At 41.3% G+C, this 23,227-nt stretch overlaps 1 protein-coding gene across 1 annotated transcript; it reads left to right on the top strand.

Moving 5' to 3' along the window:
• The first annotated feature begins 19,385 nt into the window (after window positions 1-19,385).
• Window positions 19,386-21,286, top strand: LOC141361446 (uncharacterized). Its single transcript, XM_073862741.1, has 2 exons — window positions 19,386-20,215; window positions 20,276-21,286. Exons 1-2 carry the CDS (start codon window positions 19,552-19,554, stop codon window positions 20,785-20,787), a joined length of 1,176 nt encoding a protein of 391 aa, XP_073718842.1. The 5' UTR covers window positions 19,386-19,551; the 3' UTR covers window positions 20,788-21,286.
• The last annotated feature ends 1,941 nt before the right edge of the window (window positions 21,287-23,227 follow it).

The following is a 23,227-nucleotide window of genomic DNA, read 5'->3' as shown; positions in this document are numbered from 1 at the left end:
CCAAAGAAACGGCTTGTTGTTGGAGAATGAGAGAAGTGATGCTGCAAAACCGAAACCGCCTACTTCCATACTATATAGTAGGCGAAAAGCAGTAGGCAAGGCAAGTAGTATGTTCGAATACATAGTATTCCAAAAACAGTATGCGAAAAGTACCCGGATTACCTACTATTTCCGGTTCGATTTTGCAGCGTGCATACGATTGACACTTCACTATCAATGAAGAAGAAGAGGTGAAAGCGACGATGTGGCTGTATTCGCGCTGGTATGATATGACGTGATTACGACGTATGTCACGTGATGTATCAACATGGTGGATGTAGTAAGTTCGAATCGCATTCATACTACCAGGATTCATACTGTATGATTCATACTGTATGAACATATAGTACCTACTGTTTTAACGGTCAGTAAGTAAGTACTTAATCTCATTCAGTACGTACTGTACAGTATGCGGTTTCGGACGCAGCCTGAGTTAACAAGTCAGACGCTTAGGGCGCTTGACACACTTATGGCAGGTATATCATGCTAAAAATAAACGTCCGACTGGCTAATCGAACGTCCGACCGAACGTCTTGAATTTTCATACTGTGCATATAATAGTGTTAATTTGTGTTGTTTTTCGGCCGAAAATGGCATTATCGGTTTCAGGCCGAAATAAAAAATCCAGCCGAAAATGTCAACTGAAAATGAATGTCAACCGCGTCCCTCCCATCCGTGCGCTAGCGCTTGGGTTTCACTCACGGTCAAGCTGTTAGCAGTCGTCACCCACCCCTCCTCTCCGTGCTCAAGCAGGTTTCACTCACGGTCGAGCTGTTTGCATGGTTTGCAAAGATTAAAGGGGCCATTGCGTGAAAATGTTACCATTGCCACTTTGTAGGTTTGATCAAAAATGTGTCGTTTTGGGTGTGTCTTTTAAAATGCAAATGAGCTGATGAAGTGCAAACACTGATCACAATGATGGTGGTTTGATGCAATTCAAACTCAATTGTGCTGTCAATTATTTTTCTTCTCTTTCTTTCTCTCTGCACAAATGGCAGTGCTGTGGTTGGATAGTGCACATTAAGGGGGCAGTATTATTCTAATAAGATATCCTTATGACATCATAAGGAAAGCCAAATTTCAATGACCTATTTTTGCTCACATCTACAAAGTGGCAATGCTAACATTTTCAAGCAATGGCCCCTTTAAGCATGTCAGCGGTATGAAAGTATTTTAAAGTTTTAGATGAGGACAACAAACGTTTGTTCTGCAAAAGTCTCAAGAGGGGGTACGGTGCCAAAGAACTTTTTGACAACAGGTTTGATACAACACGGCATCCAATTGAACATGAGGAGTACCGCAAAATAACATTGGTTAAAAATTCCCCAACTACATCACAAACACCCTCTGTGGCCACGTTATTTGAAAAGACTAAGAAATTTGAGGAAGATAGTGTCAAAGCACATGACATTACTGAGAAAGTGATGGAATTCATTGCCTTAGATGACCAGCCGTTTTCTGTGGTGGAGGACATTGGACTTCGTAGGCTCATACAACATATTGAGCCACGTTATACACTGCCAAGCAGACGCTATTTTGCACAAACAAATATGCAGACCTATTTTGTATGACCGAGTTGCAAAACACGTTCATGAGCTCATTTCCACAGACAGACAAACTCTAAGTTTTACAACAGACATTTGGAGCTCACACATTAGCCCAACTAGCATGCTTAGCTTAACAGCGCAGTGGATTGACTCCTGAAAACATTTTGCTTCACTCACGGGAGTTTGTTGGGTCACACACCGCAGCAGCGATATCTGATGCATTGAGAAATCTAACGTGCATGTGATTGTCCGAGATAATGCACGGAACATGTTAAAGGCTATGGAGTGGACTGAACAGCATACCATTCATGGCACACACGCATCATTTGGCTGTGAATGAAGGATTGCTGTGTCAGCGCAGCATTTCTGAAATTACAGCAACCGGGAGAAAGATTGTGGGACACTTTTGTAATACCGGATGTTAAATAATCAACTTTGGGTCTGTTTATGGAGAGACATTAAAAAACAATAAAACTTCGGTTGGGGCCTTCATCTACATTTGACCCTCAGGTTGAACTGGTTACAGACATGCAATTCTTTGTTCTTCTAATCTCTTCATCACAAAGGCTTTAGCACTGGTAGCCTGCAGGTTCACATCATTGGGTATCTGCTAAATATGATATTATGTATATATGTTGTTCTGAGATTGCAATTTTATATTCATGTGGGGTTTCATTTTAAAGGTCATGGTGCGATGAGTAAAAAGGTTTCATTTCTATAAGTCTAAGATAAGATGGATCAAGGTTTTAGAACTTAGGATAGAAGATGCATTACTTGTAGAGATGGGGATTGCCAGGATACTTCTGGCTATTTTGACCAGGTGTCTTTTAAGGTCACTTGGAACAGGTCAAACTGGATTTTGACCAGGTAACTTGGAACGGGTCAAACTGGATTTTGACCAGGTGTCCTTTAGGGTCACTTGGTACAGGTCGAATTGGATTTTTGTAGTTTTACAATGTCTTTGTCTCAAGCTGTGTATAAAAGGTGGCCTGGCAAAATAGTCTTGAATTGCTGTGTGTCTTGAATTTCCAGGTATGATTTGTATTTTGTGAAATGTTAATTTTTCTATGCTGATCTTATAGTGGATGTTTTATATATTTTTAATTGATGGATTTGAATAACCAAATGATTGATTTAAGTGTAACCTGCCTGGCAAAATAAATTGTCAATCTTTATTGATTTCAAAACTTGTCAAATCATTTATTATATTTTCAGGGTTTAAGATAAATATACTGGAGGGGGCATAGATTAGGAGAATTGTCTATATTGAAAATATTACTGGAGTAATTGCCTCAACCTAAAACATAGATGGATCCTCTTATTTGCAATGTGCTTTGGAGAAACCTCTAACTTTAACTTGAGTCAGAAGGAGAATGCCCAGTGCTTAATTTGTAAAACAATAGGTGCCGGTACGCAAAACGCATATTAGAACAGAGGGGTGCCGAGGCAGGTGCTGGTCCCGGAATGTGCAAAAAACGGTGCTGAAAACAGCATGCTACAGTATTTGCTCAAATACTCCCTGTACTGTACTACACTAATCATCAAAACACGCAAAGCCCACACTCAGCAATTATTTTCGCAACACGTATATAGGCTTCTGAACATAGTTCACAACTACACACAAAGCTTTCGATAATATTAATAGATAAACACTTGCTTACCTTGTCTAGTTGTCTAAAACACCCACACCAAAGTCATGTCGCGATTCTCCTCCTCCTCCCGGTTACGAGTTTTACTGCGTACGTCTGTAGAAGTTCTGTGTCCTTTGGCTATCCATGACCTTACGTAAGGAACGGGATTGAATTTCGACGGGGGGTCCAACAAGATTCAGAAAAAGCAAGTATGATATGGTGGACGTGTGCAGAGAGGCACGGTTCTGGGAGCAAATTAAGTTAATTTGGGAAAATCCACGCTCACACTCGGCACTTGATATTGAAATGCTATTGACAGACACAAATAGCTCCTTCAGTTCATCAGGAATGCATTTTCCATCAGAGTCTCTGTACTCTCTGTAGGCTCGAATGACTGCTCGTGGGCTGTCAATATCAAAACGCTGACAGAGCGATTCAACTTCAGTCTCTCCATACATCGCATCAGTGCTCTCGGCCTAGTGCTGTGCGTAAAGCACCATCAACTCCTCAATAAACTTGTTATATCCAGTCTTATCCGGCATCCACCCGCCTTGAGATAACATACGCTCCTCCATGTGCTTAGTCAAGCTTAAGAAAAACAGCCTTTGGTTTAACGTTTTGTCGCTGGGTCTTTCTTCGTGCAGCTAAACATTCTGAAATGAGTTGGCATCAATTCCCCTCTGGCCAAGTTCAGTGTAGCGACCAGGCCTTTCAGCCATTGCCTCAAATACCCTGATTTGCCTACAAACTGCCTTGTGGACAGATATTATGGTACATTCTCTTTTTTGAATCTCAAGTGAGAGTTCAGATAATTCTTGCAATGCATCACACATAATGCCAAGGTTGTTTACAAATGCATAGGAAGATAAGCGTTTAACGAGTCCATTGTATGTTTGCTTCATGCTCCCATCACGAGCGGGATCCTCTGATGCTGTTTTAAAATGCTTGTAAAGTGCTGGGTAGTTTTTCCACACAGCTTCCACGGTTCTAAAACTTAATGCCACCCATCTTGTGTCAAATATTCGACCAATTTTACATAACTGGATATCTAAACTGTCTGCAGCATCCTTAAGCTCCAATCGGGTTTTATTAGACGCGCTATAAACTGCATACAGTTTGTCCATGAATGTTTTAAAATGATTAATAGTGCCCATCTCTTTCACAACGTCACCTACCGCAAGCTCAAGCCTATGGGCTGAGCAATGCCATAAAGTAATATTTGGGAAAATATCTTTGAGCCTACTTGCTACTCTGCTTTTGCACCCTAACATAACAGACGTCCCATCACATGTTAATCCAATGAGGGTTTTTGATAGAAATTCCTCAGTCAAATGCATGCGCTCCATAGCATGTAATAGATGATGCACAATTCCTTCAGCAGTAAGGTCATCTAGCTGTACAAGTTCAACAAAAATGTTTGTAGGCGTGTCCATACCTGGCAACTGAACCCTAATGTATATGATCAAAGCACTCTTTTTATTTAAACTGGTCGACTCATCCAGCATTAGACTGAGTTTAGGTGCACACTGTACTATTTTTTCAAATAGTTTTCTTTTCATTTCTTCAGAAATATGTTTCTGAATATTTGCACACGCAACATTTGAATGTAGAATCTTACCCATATCAACTCCATTTAATTCTGGGCAGTTGATTTCTTGTTCAAACCCGTAAGCAGGCCTGTGACGTTTAGCCTCCTTATAGGCTGTGCGAAAAACTCTAGCAGTAGTGTTTATCTGTTCCGACTGGCTATTAACAATAGCCACTATTTACTATTGTGTCTCCTTTTGCCTTTTGCTGAATGTCTGCAGCTGCTAAATGCGCCTTGGTCCGGGCATGTTCAAATACTTTTTTTCTGAGTGCTCGTTGCTGTTTTTTAATATCCAACGCAGACGAGGTGACAGTGCATGTGACCCATTCCTTGGCTAGTTTCATTCCCGCAGTTTTTTCTGGCCCTAATATCCACACTGCTTTACATGTTGTGCAGCCCAATCTACATTTGTCCATTACAAGCCAGGGATAACAGGACTGTTTAATCTTAAGCTGAACTTTGGTCCAAATAGTGCACTCCAACCTGTCGCCAGATGTCCCAACTTCTCCGCTGCAAGCAGTGTCCTCCTCTCCCTCCGAATCTGAACTGCAAACTAGGCCTGCCTCACCTTGCTGTTGATCCTGGCTGTCTGCCATAGCCGCCTCCGGCTCGCTAACAGTGCCGGTAGCATGCTGCACCTGCTCGGTACCGCCGCTGTCCTCATGTGTAGTTTCAATCCTGGTTCGCTTACTATTATCTTCTTTTTTTCTTTTAAAAAATGATAACAAATTTAACTGTCTTTTCGACATTTTCATGGCGCACGATTCCTTGGCGTTTTAGCGGTAATACTAATTTTGTCAGCAGAGTTGCGTAGATGACGTAATTAGGCAATTACGCAGTTTCACGTCCGCATCCCACTTAAGAAAAATATAAATGAATAAATGACACAAAATGTCCTTAAAAATGTTAATGATATATCTATATATATTATATTATATAATTTAATAATATTAATATAATATACTTTGTTTTTGTTGTTTTTATACCCCGTGATGCGGCGGATCCATGCAAATAGTTACCGGAACAGACAGTCAAACGCTGAGAGGTCCCGGATCCTGTTCCGGCAGGATCCGGCAGAAATTAAGCCCTGAGAATGCCTCTATGCCCAGCTGTATGGTACTGCCTTAGCACCTTCAGAATTACACCTTATTCTCTATGTGAATATAATTCATTCTAAATAATTAACAGAATAAAAATATAATAATAATTATAGAAATTATGATCAGCATCAGAATTATATTGATAAATTATAAATTGGAGTCAGATTTTAATTTAACCACAGAGATCAGAGAAATAAATTAAACCCTAATAAATGGAATTATTCTTCTAGAAGCGCTACGGACAGAAAGAACACGTGATCCCTTCACCATGCCATTGGATTCCTTCGTTGGGCCAGAGGGTGGCACCTTACACTTTAAACATTCTCCGCTTGCTTATTCCCGACTGCAAGATTTGCAAATACAGTTGGGGATGCCACCCAAACGTCTCCAGCAAGATGTAGCTACTCGCTGGAATAGTACGTACTACATGTTGCAAAGTCTTCTTTAGCAGAAGCGGGTCATAGCTGCCTATATGACAGATTACGATCTGCCCGCTACTTTGAGTGCACGCCAGTGGATGATTATGGAAAACTTTGTGTCTCTTCTCGCCCCATTCGAACAGATGACCATGGAAATAAGCTCGGCTAAAGCCTCGGCCTCAGAGGTTATTCCTTTGATACCAGCACTGAAGCGTCTGCTGGGAAAAGAGGTGGAAACAGATCACGGTGTAAAAACAGCTAATAAGACTCTTTTTGGGGCTGTTAACAAGTGTCACGGAGTGACTTTATGCAGCGGAACCCAAAATGGCGGAAATAGTTCCGCCCGGACCTTTTTTCACTGTAACACCCAGCCGGTTCCAGCAACTCTGGGCAAACAAATTTGAGATTATTAGGAACAGGTGTGCGAAGTGAACGTGGCGATTGGTGATTGGGCATTGCAGAGAAGAGGAGGCACATAAATAAGGTGTCAGGAATACCGCAAAAGAAGTTTATTCCGGCAAGCGATGTGGGCGAGACGAAGTGGTCGGTGTGTTCGGAGAGACGTATTAATGTGGATTTGCAGACTGGGTGAAATCAAGACAGAGGATTGGGCTGAAGAAAGACAGAGCTAAGTGTTTAATCATTCATTCTGAAGTATTTGTGCGGATTTACTGTGTATCTTGAAAAGATTGTGCACGTTGAAAGGACACAGGAAACAGATCGAAGGGGAAGGAATGGAGTAATTGTTGTACAACCGGCCTCGGATGCATGAGACATCTGTAAGAGAGAGGGAAGTATTAAGTATCGAAGGGAACTGTGTGTTACTTAGAATTTGTCTTGTTGTTGCCTTGCCAGTTATACCCTTGCTAATACTGTTATCCCAGTGTATTCCCAGTGTATCGAATAAGTGTGTGAGCGGCCCCACCCGTGTTGAGGATCGGTGGGTGAGCTGGAACCAGCTGAGAAGAGGAAGGAGTGGGCTTAAAGATCGTGGTCATATGGTCGTCCTCTGCCCAAGCCCTTTCGACTATCCAGGACTATAGCCCCAGCCCAACGTTATGATTCTGACCTTATATCACTGTGAGTGTGTGGAGTGTGGTGGGTGAGTCTTTTGACATGTGTACACCTGGAAAATTGTAGTGTTGTGCTGTGTCAGTGTTGTCAGCGATCACCTCCTAGGCCTAAGAGAGAGCCCTGTAATAGAAGAGTGGATTGGTGACGTTGGGCAGCTGCTTTATATATATACACGACTGCGACCCATTAACCTCCTTCCCCCGCCTGGTGGTGGCGTGGTAACTGTATGAAGTAAGGATTTGCTTAGAATTTTGTGTGGATTATCGAAAGAGGGAGAACTTGAAATCGCCTGCAGTGTGGAAAAAGTGTACTTACTGTCTTTGTGTATAATTATACATCTGTTGAGTGTTTCCAGATGTCCGCCCATGTCTAGATCTCTTGCCCCGCTGCTTAAAGGAAAGGAGATTTGAAGTGGTTGGCCCCACTCTGGCAGTACATTGCATGGTGTGGCTCCTTACCTCAATCTACCCACCTCTGCGATACCCTCTGTGGGCGTGCTAGGCCAAACATTGCAGCAGCATTGACCTGTGTCTCCATCTGCCCTTCTTGCCTGAAGCAAAGAGTTTTTGTATCTCTCCCTGTATGTTCACCGGAGTATTATACTGTTGAAGGAAATTTATGTGTTCTCTGCTGCCAGTCTGCAGGTCTGAGCCAAGGGCTCTGTGTCATTGTGGGACTGTTCCACTATATGCTGGGAAGTCAACGTCAAAGTGTTCCGTAGAAGTCTGTTCTAGTGAGGAAGGCTAGAAGTTTGCTGTGTGCCTATACGTCCTCTCCAACCACCTGAGTTTCGAAGAGCTAAAGCCTGACATATGCCTATCCACGTGCCTGTGAGTTGAATTCATTCAAGCTAAAAGCCTAGGGAGCCCAAGCTCAGTGTACTCATCTGTATACCTACCTGTATGCCCAAAGCTCCAAACCCAGTGTGTTCACCTGTAGATCTACCTGTGCGCCCAAAGCTTAGTGTACTCATTTGTATACTCACCTGTACACCCAAAGCTACAAGCCTAGGGTACTCACCTGTAAACCTACCCGTAAGCCCAAAGCCCAAGCTCAGTGTACTCATCTGTAAACTTACCTGTACGCCTAAAGCTAAAAGCCTAGTGTACTCACCTGCATACCTACCCGTACGCCTGAAGTCCAAACCCAGTGTACTCACCCGTATACCTTCTGGACGCCTACAGCTCCAAGCTCAGTGGACTCACCTGGATATCTTCTGGACGTCTAAAGCCCCAAGCCCAGGGTACCTACCTGTGTTACTTACGGCGTACTTACCTGTATTCGTTCTGTTTGAGTCCAGGAGGAGTGGCTGACAGTATTCACCTGCGGTGTACCTGAGAGACACGAAGAGAGAGAGAAAGCCGAGAATACTTCACGTGTGGACTGGGAGAGAGAGAGAGAGAGCAAGTCTGGACGACTTACCTGTCGGTCCCCGTGAAGAGTCAGAAGTGACTCAGACCTCAGTTCCCAAAGTTCCAAAGCCTTACTTATTTTAAGACCCCCTTACCCCCCTTTTAACCCCTTAAGTGGCGCAGCCCTTTTTGAGCCTACACATGAAAATGCACTCTTGGAACTAAAATGGTTATAAATCATGAATTTTTTGGAATACAGACCTAAGATTGGTCTTATTTGAAAGAAGACAATTGGCAGATTGCTATTATGAAAAGAAATTACTAAAAAAAAGTTTTTTAGAAAAGTTATTTTAGTTTATGTTTATTGTTATGAAAAACTATAAAATGTCATAATGATCTTTTATTTAAAAAAATACAAAATAAATATATATTAGTTCCTGTGACTCTTTTAGCTGCTATACCAGAATAACCACCAGGGGGATATCTTTTAACACTTAGTTTCTGGATCTGACATTTGACACCACAACAGACACTGAGATGCTTTTTTAAGTTTTTTTACTTGTCCTATAAGATAGACACAATAAGAAATGACAAATGGACAGGATCATAATAAAAAACAAGAAATTATTTGAAATGTATATTAGAAACATCATAGAAAAAGCCTGTTAGAAAACACACTTTTCAATTTTCAACAATTTACAAACTATTTACATTTTTTTAACTTTCTAAATATTAATTAACTATTTACAATTTTCCATAACAATTATTACAAATTAAGTTCATTGTGCCAGTCATTGAAACACTCTCGTGCTAGCAGGAAACACAAGAACAGATTGCATGCAGGGGACTTTACAGAGGTTTTTCGATGACAAACATGGCATCTCTTCTTTCATCTAACCCTGGTTCAGTAGTGAATGTTGGCCTGTGGCATATGTGGCCTGACTGTCCTTCTGTGGGAACAGAAGATGAGGTTGACGAAGCAGAACTGGAGCAGCTTTCATTCTGGGGCATCCAGTCTGCAAGCTCCAGAACCAGTGCTTCACGGAATTCCCTCTGCGTAATCCGCTTTTGGTTGTGTAATGCAGCCAGCTGCTGGTGGAGTATAAACGCATTCACTATTCATTATTATTATTATATAATTATTATTATATAAAGGCAAACATAGTCAAGTTGATAATGTATAAACATATCTGCACAATTTCTACACAACAACACTGAATAAATTAGACTCACTTGTTGTAGTTAGACACCACAGTTGGAATGTAAACATTCTGTTCTGTCCATCCTACGGTCTGATCTCCGTTGGCTGAATGGAAGGAGGAACACATCAGCACCTCCCTGCTGTCCTTCCATTCAACGAACAGAAGCTTGTTGTGTCGAATCCACCGCATACTCCCGCGGGGGGGATTTTTGGGCAGCTTATTGATGGTGGTTGCTGGGAAGCCTATCCGGTTTTTGCGAATAGTTCCACAGGCCCAGAAGCCCTTTTGACGGAGGTCCTGGAACAATGACGGGCTGGTGTAGAAATTATCCACATATAGTTTATAGCCTGTTCCTAAGACCCCACTGTCAATCAGCGTCATTACCAATTTGTTCCTTGCCTTGTTCACATTCTCCTTCAGGGGCTTTTCCTTCATAAATAAAAAACTCCATGTGTATGCATGGTGGGAGTCATCCAAAACATACAACTTGTAACCCCATTTTTTGTGGGCTTTTCTTTGTGGTACTGCTTTAGACTTATCCTGGCTTTGGATGTGACCATCCTCTCGTCTATTGAGATGTTTTGATGTGGGTGAAAGTAAGTTTTGCAGGCGTCTTGAATCTGGTGATAGACTGGCTTTAGTTTTCCAAGTCGATCATAGCCAGGGGTCCCTTTTTTCATCAAATTCTCAGCATCTTCTTTGGGATCACTTAGATGAAGTGTTGATGATATTGCTTGGAATTTCCTGGATGACATGACTGTGGAAGGAAAGCCTATTTTGTAAAGTCTAGAACCATTCCACTAGTCTGTCAGTTTTGGAACCTTTACTAGACCCATATAGATGACCAGTGACAGATACGAGTACAAGTCCTTTTGGGACATGTCCTCCCATGGTTTTCTGGTTCCTCTTGTTGCCTGATTACCCTGAGGTTCAGGTGCATAGGCATTGGAGTTGCGGATAATTGTCTGGCAAGTCTCCGAAGAAAAAAACAGCTGAAACAACTCTAAAGGACTATAGTTTTCCGTCAATATGAGCTGAGGGCCAGGGGTTCGAGCTGGTCTAAACACTGTCTCAGGTGGTGAAACATCAGGTTCATCACTGGTGTGCCATCTTGGACCAGCAGTGTCAGTGGAAGTAACGGGTTGGGTCTGTCTACCTCTTCCTCTGTATACACCTCTTCCTCTGCTTTGTCCTCTTCCTCGGCTTTGTCTTCTGTCTGTGATTTGCACTGTCCTTCTGCCTTGTCCTCTTCCTCTACTTTGTCCTCTTTCTCTGCTTTGTCTTCTGTCTATGGTTTGTCTTCTGTCTGTGATTTGAACTGTCCTTCTGCTTCTTCCTCTCGATCTATATCCAATTCCGCTGAAGCGAGAAGCTGTAGTAGCTGGTGGCATTGCTGAGGAAGTTGATGGTTCATCAGAGTCCTCTCCGAAATCTTCATTCCTATTGTAACAATATATTACAAATCAAATATAGTACATATAGTAAATGTTTTTTTCTATATTTACACATCCACATATAATGTTTTACTTACAAAGTTCAGGAGATTCAAATAAATCTACCAAACCATCATCTAATTGTGATCAGCAGTCAACAATCAGTGTGTCCACGTGACTAGCATGACTTGAAGCCTAAGTAGTCAGCTCATTCACACCCCTCACACTTGCCTGATTACTTATTTGTAAGTGTGAACTCATGAAATTCTATCTATTTTCATTTCCACTCACTAAAAGCTAACTAAAATTAGCAAAGATTGTATAAGAAGCAAAAATATGTAAAACTTACTGATATGAAGTTGAATCCAAAATCTCCTTATCAGGAAAAAGCATGTCAGACTCATCACTGCTGGATTGATGATGTTCCTCTTCATCACTCTATTTGCAGACTTCTTCCACTACTTCTTCTACTTTTAAATGTGTGTACCGCTTTTTAGGTGTTGGTAAAGCCATCATCTGATTGTGAGCATCTGAGAATGCAGTCTGTGTGTTCTGGCTTATTGCTGGGCATGTTTATAAACAAAAGGTGCTGCGCATTCTATTGGATAGTGTTTTGTCAACAAAATGCAATTGTTGGCTAACTGATGCTGAAGTCAGAGCCCTAGTAACGGCTCTGTTTGGCTACTGAGACTATCTTGCATTTGCATTACTGGATATGATACTTTGTGGGCGGACTCTTCGAAACCAGAAGACTACTAACATAGCAACTCCTAAAAATTATGGCTTATTGCAGAGCAACTAAATAAGTGTATTTTTTAACAAATAAACATATGAACTTTCATCCTGAAAACCAGAGCTTGAATGAAAAAAGTGTGTATCAACTTTATGTGACAAAGCTTTCATCTCTTGTTATGATAGTTTTTTGATACACACTCTTGTCATTTATGAATCAAGTAATCTTCATATGTAATTTATTTTATTTAAAAAAAAAATGAATTCTAGGGTCTTAGACCTTTCCAAAGATATAAAGTTTGTCAAGATTAGGAAAGCATTTACTAGCAAAATATTGAAGTAAATGCAGGAGTCCTGCAGGCAGTACCAATTTCTGATGCACACTTTTGTTATTTATAAATCAATTACCCTTCCTACATAATTTATCTTATAAAACACTGATGAAATATGTATTCTAAAATCTTCAAATAATATATAGTTTGTTGTGATTAGGTCATTTATATTAAAATATTAAAATAATTGAAGTAAATGTAGGCGTCTGTGGTGGTTACAAAAATGTTGAAATATATGTGGTGTTATACATTTTTTTTTTGGAGATCAAAATTATAAATTTTATGCAACAATGTCTGAATATTGAATGAAAATGTCTGAGAGTAAGAACATTAATAATAATTAATTACTTTGTGGAAACTATTATTATCTTGTTCTGCCTTGATCGATGATTGCAGTGTTTGATTGCTTTTCCTTGCAAGTGTTGACCTGTAGGGGGAGACGGGCGCGCTGCTCAGAAATACACAAGCCGTTTCTCAATGTCAAGGAAGGATCCTCGGAAGCTAAAATTTCGAGGATGCTACGTCATCGACGTCCGTCTAAGGACTGTTCCAATGTCGAGGATCCTTGAAATTTCAGCCAAGGACTGAGTCCTTCGTTCGAGAAATATCCCATGTACAGGAAAGGATGCAAATTTGTATCCTTCGCGCTCTTCACGCGCGGAAATCACCCACAATCCTATGCGCGCAGCACCGAAAGCACACCTTTCAATCACGCAATGACGTAATGACGTGCACTTGCTAGCCTGTTCCATTTAACGTGTTCTTCGGATGCTTAAAAGGAGCCTCCCCTAGAATCTGAAGGAAGTGACTTGTAAGGACTAGTCCTGCCAAGGAAGTATCCTTGACATTGAGAAACGGCTACAGACTCCTTGTGAAGCAGCAGCTCCGTGCCTTGTGTGTTTTCTCTTACATTATTATCTCCCCTCATCAGGTATGGACTATGACTGTTACAAAAATGTGTGTCTAAGATGTTCAAACATCACAGAGAAAAGTGTTATTGCTCAAATTGGTAAAGTTATTGTGTTTAGCACTTTAAAAGTTTGCTCCGTTCAACTTGTATATTACTCAGATTGAACACGTGCGCCATTCTAATGTGTTCACGTGCTCTTTGAGATAACGTGTTAAAAATAATATGTTATATGTTGATATATATGAAGTTTTACATTATATAATTACAGATGATAAAGTTTTAAAGAGAGATTGAAGTTGCAAATGGATTGTTGCAAATGTATTATAATAGTAAAACACACTTAAATCAGATAACTATATACAGTTACGTTCATCTACAGTGTTAATTATTTTGTATAAACAGTGTGATGAAACAATATGATGAAAAAAGATGTTTAAATACAGAGTTAAAGAAATATGATTCTCTTGTTGTAAACAATAGAGAAAGTGTTTGATGTAAGTTTCTATTTTCTTCTAATACATACCACGTGACTAATGATGCTAAAGAAACACTGTCATTTTCAGATTACCTTTAGTGAATTTATTCATGTTTATTTGAATTGATTAATTCATTTGCTATATAACAAAATGTGAACTGTTATATTTCATTCATGTTTATTTGTATTGTGTGAAATAATTCATGAGACACATGTTGCATTACTTGAAAAAGTTTTATTGATTTGTCAGAAATACACAGACTCCTTGTGAAGCAGCAGCTCCGTGCCTTGTGTGTGTTTTCTCTTACATTACTATCTCCCCTCATCAGGTGTGAGGGTGCTACATTTTGGAGGCCCCAGCGAGATTGAATATGCAGTGAAGGTCGGCGTCCATAGATGATGGTCTACCTACGGTGCTATTCACTCTAAAATTTGGCTTGGGAGAACAGCAGAGTGAGAACGGCTTGCGTCAGCGTTGGGTTTGGAAGAAAATAGCGTGTCATCTGAGGTTTATCGTTAATTCCCAGTGCATCGTCATCTTCAGACCAGCTAAGGACGCTTTTGCACATCACTTTGCACTCACCTAAAGTCTAAATGAACAATGGAACCATTGGAGGACTTAAAGCTTGAAGTGATTGGAGCATTGTACTCACTGTCAAAAGAAAAACTTGTTAAATTATGTGAGTTTGTAAATATTGATGAGTGTGAGCATGTTGTTAGCCAAACACGTTCAGTTGTTATTTCTACCCTGGTGAAACACTTTGAGAGGGAGGGGCTAAGTGAACTAGAAGATGAGGGTATGTCTGAATTTTTGTGTTTAAGGGACAAAATTTCTGAACTTCAGCAGAATACTGAAAACATTTCAGGGTCACAAATAACACAGCAGGGGGTGTCTGTAGACTCAGTAGAGCAGGTCACAGAGCAGGAATTACTGCAAAAAGAAATTGACAACTTGCAGTTAGCTTTGCAGAAGTTGATTGAACGAAAACAGAATATTGTTGCAGACACACATCACATTAGTGTTTCAACTCACTGTAGCACACAATTAGACCATGATACACAAAGAAACATCAGCCCAAATATGCCCCAACCATCAGTGCGGCCAGTTGTGGCGACCTGGAGCAGAGAGTTTAAGATATCAGGTCAGATAGGTGAACCTGGACAAAAGGACAAACTCACCTTCTCAAGTCTTGCTCACCAAATTGAACATGGACTGAGTAGGGGTTTCTCTGAAATCGAAATTGTTGATGCAGTAATAAGAGCAATTGCACCGGGAATGCAGCTTCGTAGCTACCTGGAGGGAAAGACAAATCTTACTCTGCCCACACTGAGACGCATACTCAGAGCTCATTTCCAAGAAAGGGGGGCAACGGAATTGTATAAACAACTTACCTCAGAGGTACAAAGCAACAAAGAGACCCCACAGAGCTTTCTTGTTCGCTGTTTAGATTTAAGACAGAAAATTCTATTCGCCTCACAAGAAGCCGACTCCAGTTTGAAGTACAATCCACAGTTAGTTCAGAGTATGTTTCTCCATACCGTTCTGACCAGCCTGCAGAATGATAGTATCAGAGGTGATCTAAGGCCTTACCTGACTCAAGCTGATGTAAGTGATGAGCTGCTTTTTGACAAGGTCAATTTAGCATGTGCCCATGAGACAGAACGCCAAAGTAAAAAGAGGCTTGCACAACCAAGTGTCACCAAAGTGCATACTGTACAATCAAACGACACTAGTGTGGAAAGGAAGGGAAAAGGACAGTGTCAGAAGGACACAGAGAAGGCTGAACTCAATATCTTAAGTGAGCTGAGAGAAATGCGCTCTGGGATGGCCTTGTTGAAAGACCTCAGTGTAGAAGTTTCGCAGATTAAAGAGTCAATCAAACAGCCCCAGGTCACGTCATCCCAGTGTTCCTCTCTGGTAGGAGATATAGCTAGTGGGCCACCGCCGCAGAATCAATACTACCAGCAGCCTTACTTCCAGAGGAGAGAGACAATTCAGCATCCACGATGGGTTTCAGCACAGCGTTATTACCCTCCTGCAACTCGAGTAAGGAAGTGTTTTGCCTGTCAGCAAAGTGGGTTAGACGTCTACTGTACCCATTGCTACAAGTGTGGTGGCAGCGACCATTTTGCAGCTGGCTGTCGGGCGAGGATGCCCGTCATGCAGAGGGATGGGCCGTTAAACGGGACTGGGTCACGACCGCGGGACAGGGAGTGACCGGTTCTATACAAAAGTCCCCTCAGTGCTGTACATACTGTGGCGTTAGAAATAATGGCATGGTATTAAGACAATGCTCAAATTGTAAACAGACGTTGTACTGCTCAAAAGCATGCCAAGTGGATCATTGGGCCAACCATAAGAAACAGTGTAACGGATATTCAAAGTTAAATGTGAACCCTGTCTCAAGTGCAAAAGTTGTGAAGACAAACAAACCTACTTGTGCTTCTCTGGTAGGAAAACAATGTCTTGTAAAATGCTACCTTCAAGGTCTACTAGTGGAGGCATTATGGGACACTGGTTTTCAAGTCTGCATTGTCGATGAATGGTGGAAAAATAGCTACTTGCCAAGTGTGAGAGTAAGAGATGTATCAGAAGCAATCGATGCACCTGAAGAACTTCGTCTCGTAGCTGCAAATGGTCAAAATATACCCTATGTAGGATGGATGGAAATCACCTTTGGACTAGAGCTGGATAAAAGGAAAGAGAATGAACTCACCATACCTGTGCTAGTGATGAGGGGTAGACACTTATGCCATCCTATCATTGGGTATAATGTGATTGAACAAATAGCAAACAAGAGCACGTTACTCCAGCCCCACAATAGTGACACAGAGATGTCAGCCATACCTAATACCGAAGAGAAGAAGATTCAAGCATTCATCAAACAAGTGCATGCAGAAACACCACGTGATTACATCATTAAAACAACAAGAGAACAAGTCAATGTGGCTAAACATACCTCAGTTCAAATTGAATGTAGAGTGCAGACATCTACACCAAAGGAGGACACAGTGCTAATGTTCGAGCCTGCCTTAAACCCTACGTGGACCGAGGGCCTGGAGTTCTGTGAAACCCTTGTGAAACTGCGGAAACAGACCTCACCACATGTCATCGTCTCTGTCCAAAATCCTACTGACCATGATATAATATTAGGTGGCAAGACAGTTATCGGCACAGTGCACCCAGTCCAGGCCGTATACCCATCTCCTGTCCTCGAGGAACCTCATATGGAATCTGTGAAGATAAATCAAGTCACAAACCAATCTGAACAACATTCTGACCCAACATGGGACCCACCATTGGACTTAAGTCACCTCAGTGAATCTCAGTGAATCAAGGAGAGAAATTGTACAACAGATGTTAAGAGAAGAGGCAGCTTCATTCTCAAAGTCTGATGATGACATCGGTTGCATAGATGGATTGCAGTTGACTATTTCACTAAAAGACACCACCCCAGTCACACGCACTTACCAGTCAGTACCTAGACCTCTGTATAAGGAAATGAAGGATTACCTACACAACCTTATTGCACAAGGATGGGTACAAAAGTCTAACTCACCATACTCCTCGCCTGTTGTTTGTGTTCGCAAAAAAGATGGCAGCCTACGGTTGTGCATAGACTATAGGGAATTGAATAGAAAGACAAATCCGGATCGACAGCCCATCCCACGTGTTCAAGATATATTGGATAGTCTAGGAGGAAACACCTGGTTCTCATTACTCGACCAAGGGAGGGCATATCATCAGGGCTTTATGGCCAAAGAGAGTCAACCTTTGACAGCATTTGTGACACCATGGGGGCTCTATGAGTGGATCCGCGTCCCATTTGGATTGATGAATGCCCCCGCAGCCTTCCAACGCTGCATGGAAGAGTGCCTGGAAGATCTCAGAGATGACTGCTGTATCCCCTACCTCGACGACACACTGGTGTTCAGTAAATCCTTCGAAGACCATGTGAATGATGTGAGAAAGGTTCTGCAGCATTTGAGACGATATGGGATCAAGCTCAAACCTGGAAAGTGTGAATTATTTAAAAGAGAAGTCCGGTACTTGGGGAGGATCGTGTCCGCAGAAGGGAGTAAAATAGACCCTGCCGACACTGTGGCGGTAAGAGCGCTGAAGGAAAAAAGACCGAGCACGGTGGGGCAGTTGCGAGCAGTACTTGGCCTGTTGAGTTATTATCGGCAGTATATCCAAGATTTTTCCAAGATTGCTGGGCCATTGTATGACCTGCTAAAAGGAGCAACTGAGACAGAGGAGAGAGGAAGTAATGGAATTACCACCAATGTTAAGACAAACAGAAAAAAAGGAGTGCCTTCTCAAAAGCCCATTTTATGGACAGAACAACACCAGCAGATATTAGAGAGACTAATAGACTGCCTGGCGAAACCTCCAGTGCTGGGATTCCCTGATTTTTCACAGCCGTTTATACTTCACACAGATGCCTCAAACCAAGGGCTTGGTGCTGTCCTGTACCAAAGGCAGAGTGGAAAACTTAGAGTGATTGCCTACGGATCTCGCACACTGACAGCCTCTGAACGAAATTACCATTTGCACTCAGGGAAATTGGAATTTTTAGCCTTAAAGTGGTCAATCACAGAAAAGTTCCGAGATTACCTGTATTATGCACCCACCTTCACCGTATACAGCGACAACAATCCGCTTACTTATGTAATGACAAGTGCAAAGCTCAATGCAACGGGGTGTAGATGGGTAGCAGAACTTGCAGACTTTCATTTCACCATTAAATATCGCCCAGGCAAAGAAAACATTGACGCAGATAGCTTGTCCAGAATGCCACTGGATGCTGAAAGAATGTTAGAACAATGTACAGAAGAACTATCATCTGATTGTGTCAAAGCAACCATCCAGGCCATTGAAGCTCAAGATCTGACCACGGCATGGACTGCCACATCTTTGTTTTCTGATTCTGAGAGTACAGTAGACCAGATTGAAACTTATTCTACTGACCAAATCCGACAAGCACAGAGTGATGATATTCACATTGGACCAGTAGTACAATGTAAGGTAGCTGGCCAAAAACCAACCAAGCAATTATTAAAGACATTCAGTGCAACAAGTTAAAGTCTACTGCGTCACTGGGACAAGCTTTACATAGAGGAGGATGGAGTCCTTCGCAGAAAGACAGCTACTCGAACACAGCTTGTGCTACCAGAGAAATATAAACCACGTGTCCTGGAAGAACTACATAATAAAATGGGACATCAAGGAGTGGAAAGAACAGCGTCCTTGATTGGAGACCGATTCTTCTGGCCAAAAATGTGAAATTGAACATTTTGTGACAAAAAGATGTAACTGTTTAAGGCAAAAGAAACCAAGTAAAGAGACCAGAGCACCTCTTGTGAATATCGTAACCACTCACCCATTTGAACTTGTTTCTATTGACTTTTTGCATCTTGATAAAAGTAAAGGAGGATACGAGTATATACTCGTAATAGTTGATCACTTTACAAGATTTGCCCAGGTCTACGCCACAACATCTAAATCTGCTAAAACTGAAGCTGATCGAATTTTCAATGACTACGCACTGAAATTCGGATTTCCCCAAAGGATCCATCACGATCAGGGAGCAGAATTTGAAAATCAGCTGTTCTCCCAGTTGAAAAAGAACTGCGGGATCGCAGGGTCACGAACCACCCCGTACCACCCCCAAGGAAACGGGCAGGTGGACCGTTTCAATCGGACATTGCTCCAAATGTTAAAGACATTGACAGAGACACAAAAGGCCAACTGGAAGGAATCACTCAATAAACTGACCTTTGCCTACAACAGTACACGATGTGAGGTCACTGGATTTTCCCCATTTTATCTCCTCTTTGGAAGATCGCCAAGACTGCCTGTTGATTTTCTCTTTGGCTTAACACCAGAAGGAGGGACTGACGACCATAAGGAGTATGTAAGGAGATGGAGGAAAGGAATGCAGGAGGCATATGAAATCGTCAAGGAAAATGCAAAAAAATCAGCAGAAAGAAATAAAAGGAACTTTGAAGGAAAAGTGAGGAGTTCAGTGCTGCACTCAGGCGACCGTGTTCTAATACGAAATCTCACACCCAGAGGAGGCACAGGAAAACTGCGCAATCATTGGGAAGATGCTATACACACTGTTGTCCAAAGAATCGGAGAAGGTCCTGTTTACGAAGTGAAACCCGAACGTGGAAAAGGGAGGTCAAGAGTCCTTCATCGCAATCTCTTGTTGCCGTGTGATTACTTACCGCTGGAAATAGAGCTAAGCACACAGTCGAAGACCAAGAGAAAGATGGATAAACCAGCTGATGCAGTCAAGGAGAATTCTGGCTCAGAAGATGAGGATGAGGGATGTGCCTACTATTATGACTTACCTGAGATCCAGCCCCGTCAACCTGTGGAAGGAAACCATGAGTTAAGAGATGCACAATTACCTGAGATCCAGCCCCGTCAACCTGTGGAAGGAAACCATGAGTTAAGAGATGCACACTTACCTGAGGTCCAGCTCCATCAACCTGAGGAAGGAAACAATCAACCTGTGGAAGAAAACATTGAGTTAGAGAATGCAAACTTACCTGCTGTCCAGCCTGATGAACCTGAAAAAGAAAGAGACAGAGTTAGTAAAGAGACAAAAGAAAATGCAAGAATACAAACAGAAAATGAGAGAGTACATCAGCAGCAAACAGGTGTTACCGAGAATGAACATGATGAACTGGATAGTATGAGAGACATGGATGACTTGCAAAGTATAAGTAGCCATGGAGAAAGACAGAATGCTCGGTGGCCTAGAAGAGAAAGGAGACCACCAAAGACATTTACTTATGATTATTTGGGTACTCCCATATGCTACAATATAGAGCAAGTAACGCCAGTAACACCTCAGTCAGTGCCATATGGAACGTGGAACTTAAACCAGTGGACTAATCCAATGCCGCCATATGCACCAGTTTATTTATATGTCCAGTAGAGAGAATAACTGTGCATTAGAGAAGCTTTAAAATCATGAAAAAGTATATGAGCTGTAAAGCAAGGACAATATACTATACACCCCCCAACACACTAACAAAAATATGATTAGGCATCATGCAGCCCATACACTAGTTGTAGCACTAACGCAAGCAAATTTCTATCTGAATCAACTATGCTTTTTTTTAGTAATGTCGGGACGACATTTGTTTTGAGGGGGAGAGTGTGGTGGTTACAAAAATGTTGAAATATATGTGGTGTTATACATTTTTTTTTGGAGATCAAAATTATAAATTGTATGCAACAATGTCTGAATATTGAATGAAAATGTCTGAGAGTAAGAACATTAATAATAATTAATTACTTTGTGGAAACTATTATTATCTTGTTCTGCCTTGATCGATGATTGCAGTGTTTGATTGCTTTTCCTTGCAAGTGTTGACCTGTAGGGGGAGACGGGCGCGCTGCTCAGAAATACACAGACTCCTTGTGAAGCAGCAGCTCCGTGCCTTGTGTGTTTTCTCTTACATTATTATCTCCCCTCATCAGGTATGGACTATGACTGTTACAAAAATGTGTGTCTAAGATGTTCAAACATCACAGAGAAAAGTGTTATTGCTCAAATTGGTAAAGTTATTGTGTTTAGCACTTTAAAAGTTTGCTCCGTTCAACTTGTATATTACTCAGATTGAACACGTGCGCCATTCTAATGTGTTCACGTGCTCTTTGAGATAACGTGTTAAAAAAAATATGTTATATGTTGATATATATGAAGTTTTACATTATATAATTACAGATGATAAAGTTTTAAAGAGAGATTGAAGTTGCAAATGGATTGTTGCAAATGTATTATAATAGTAAAACACACTTAAATCAGATAACTATATACAGTTACGTTCATCTACAGTGTTAATTATTTTGTATAAACAGTGTGATGAAACAATATGATGAAAAAAGATGTTTAAATACAGAGTTAAAGAAATATGATTCTCTTGTTGTAAACAATAGAGAAAGTGTTTGATGTAAGTTTCTATTTTCTTCTAATACATACCACGTGACTAATGATGCTAAAGAAACACTGTCATTTTCAGATTACCTTTAGTGAATTTATTCATGTTTATTTGAATTGATTAATTCATTTGCTATATAACAAAATGTGAACTGTTATATTTCATTCATGTTTATTTGTATTGTGTGAAATAATTCATGAGACACATGTTGCATTACTTGAAAAAGTTTTATTGATTTGTCAGAAATACACAGACTCCTTGTGAAGCAGCAGCTCCGTGCCTTGTGTGTTTTCTCTTACATTATTATCTCCCCTCATCAGGTGTGAGGGTGCTACACGTCCTGCTGGGGGGACAGTGACACATAGCAGAGCATAATTTATTTTTAAGTGCACTCTGTTCATAAACAAATCAATTACTCTTCCTACACAATTTATTTTTTAAAACACTGCTGAAATATGTATTCTAGAGACTTAGACCTTTCCTACAATATAAAGTTTGTTAAGATTTGATAAGAATTTACATGCAAAATATTGAAGTAAAGTCAGGTGTCCCGCTCACGGGACGGCGCCATTTAAGTTAATAAATAAACATTGTTATATTTTATTTCTCCTTGTCTGTTTGGTCATTGGGGCATTTTGGGACCTCCTCGGGGTGGAAACTGATGGAGGAGCATGACGCACGATAAGAATGGTCCGCTCTGATCTGTTACACAAGCGCTTTCGAGACACCGAGTCCAACCCTCTATACTGTATTGCAACTATACTAGACCCTCGCTTTAAAGAACATTATTTCGACAAACAGAAAAAGCAGCGAGTGTCACAATGAAGGGTTCGGAGTCAATAGCAAGTTAACAATGTTTATTTAGAAAAGAAGGAGGTGCAGAGCAAATTCCCAGAACCACACATGGCAATCACCCTCGACTCACTCTGGATGTGATCCCTACTGCCGGTATGAAGCATACACGACAGTAGGGAAGAGTGAATCGGCATTACAGAATAAGTCCAGTTCAGATCTTGAAGAGAGAGAGCCACCCACGCTCACAGTCGAAAACACCAGCACGATCACCACACGCAACAGAGGGTATGACGCAAGCACAACTGAAGGTGGGTGTAAGGCGGAGATGGAAGATGTTAAATCCAAAGTTCTCAGACTGGATGTAATCCACTGCGGATGCAGATGTAGCTGATGCAACCTGGAAGAAACTGGTGTACCGCCTGAATACGAAGCGAACCAGCTGTTCCGAGAAACAATCAGAGTCAATAGAGTTCATATAATCCACAATGGTGAAACGTGAATATATCCACTCACGGGTGATGGTGATAGCCGATGAAAACCGGAAGCAACTGGTGTACCGCTTGAATGCGAAGCGAACCAGCTGTTCCGAGAAACAAACAAGAGTCAATAGAGTTCCAGTTAATAATCCACATGCGA

Source organism: Misgurnus anguillicaudatus, chromosome 24 (genome assembly GCF_027580225.2).
Source record: "Misgurnus anguillicaudatus chromosome 24, ASM2758022v2, whole genome shotgun sequence".
Taxonomy (NCBI): domain Eukaryota; kingdom Metazoa; phylum Chordata; class Actinopteri; order Cypriniformes; family Cobitidae; genus Misgurnus; species Misgurnus anguillicaudatus.
The sequence above is the reverse complement of the archived record's forward strand: the minus strand, read 5'-3'. Positions and strand labels throughout refer to the sequence as shown.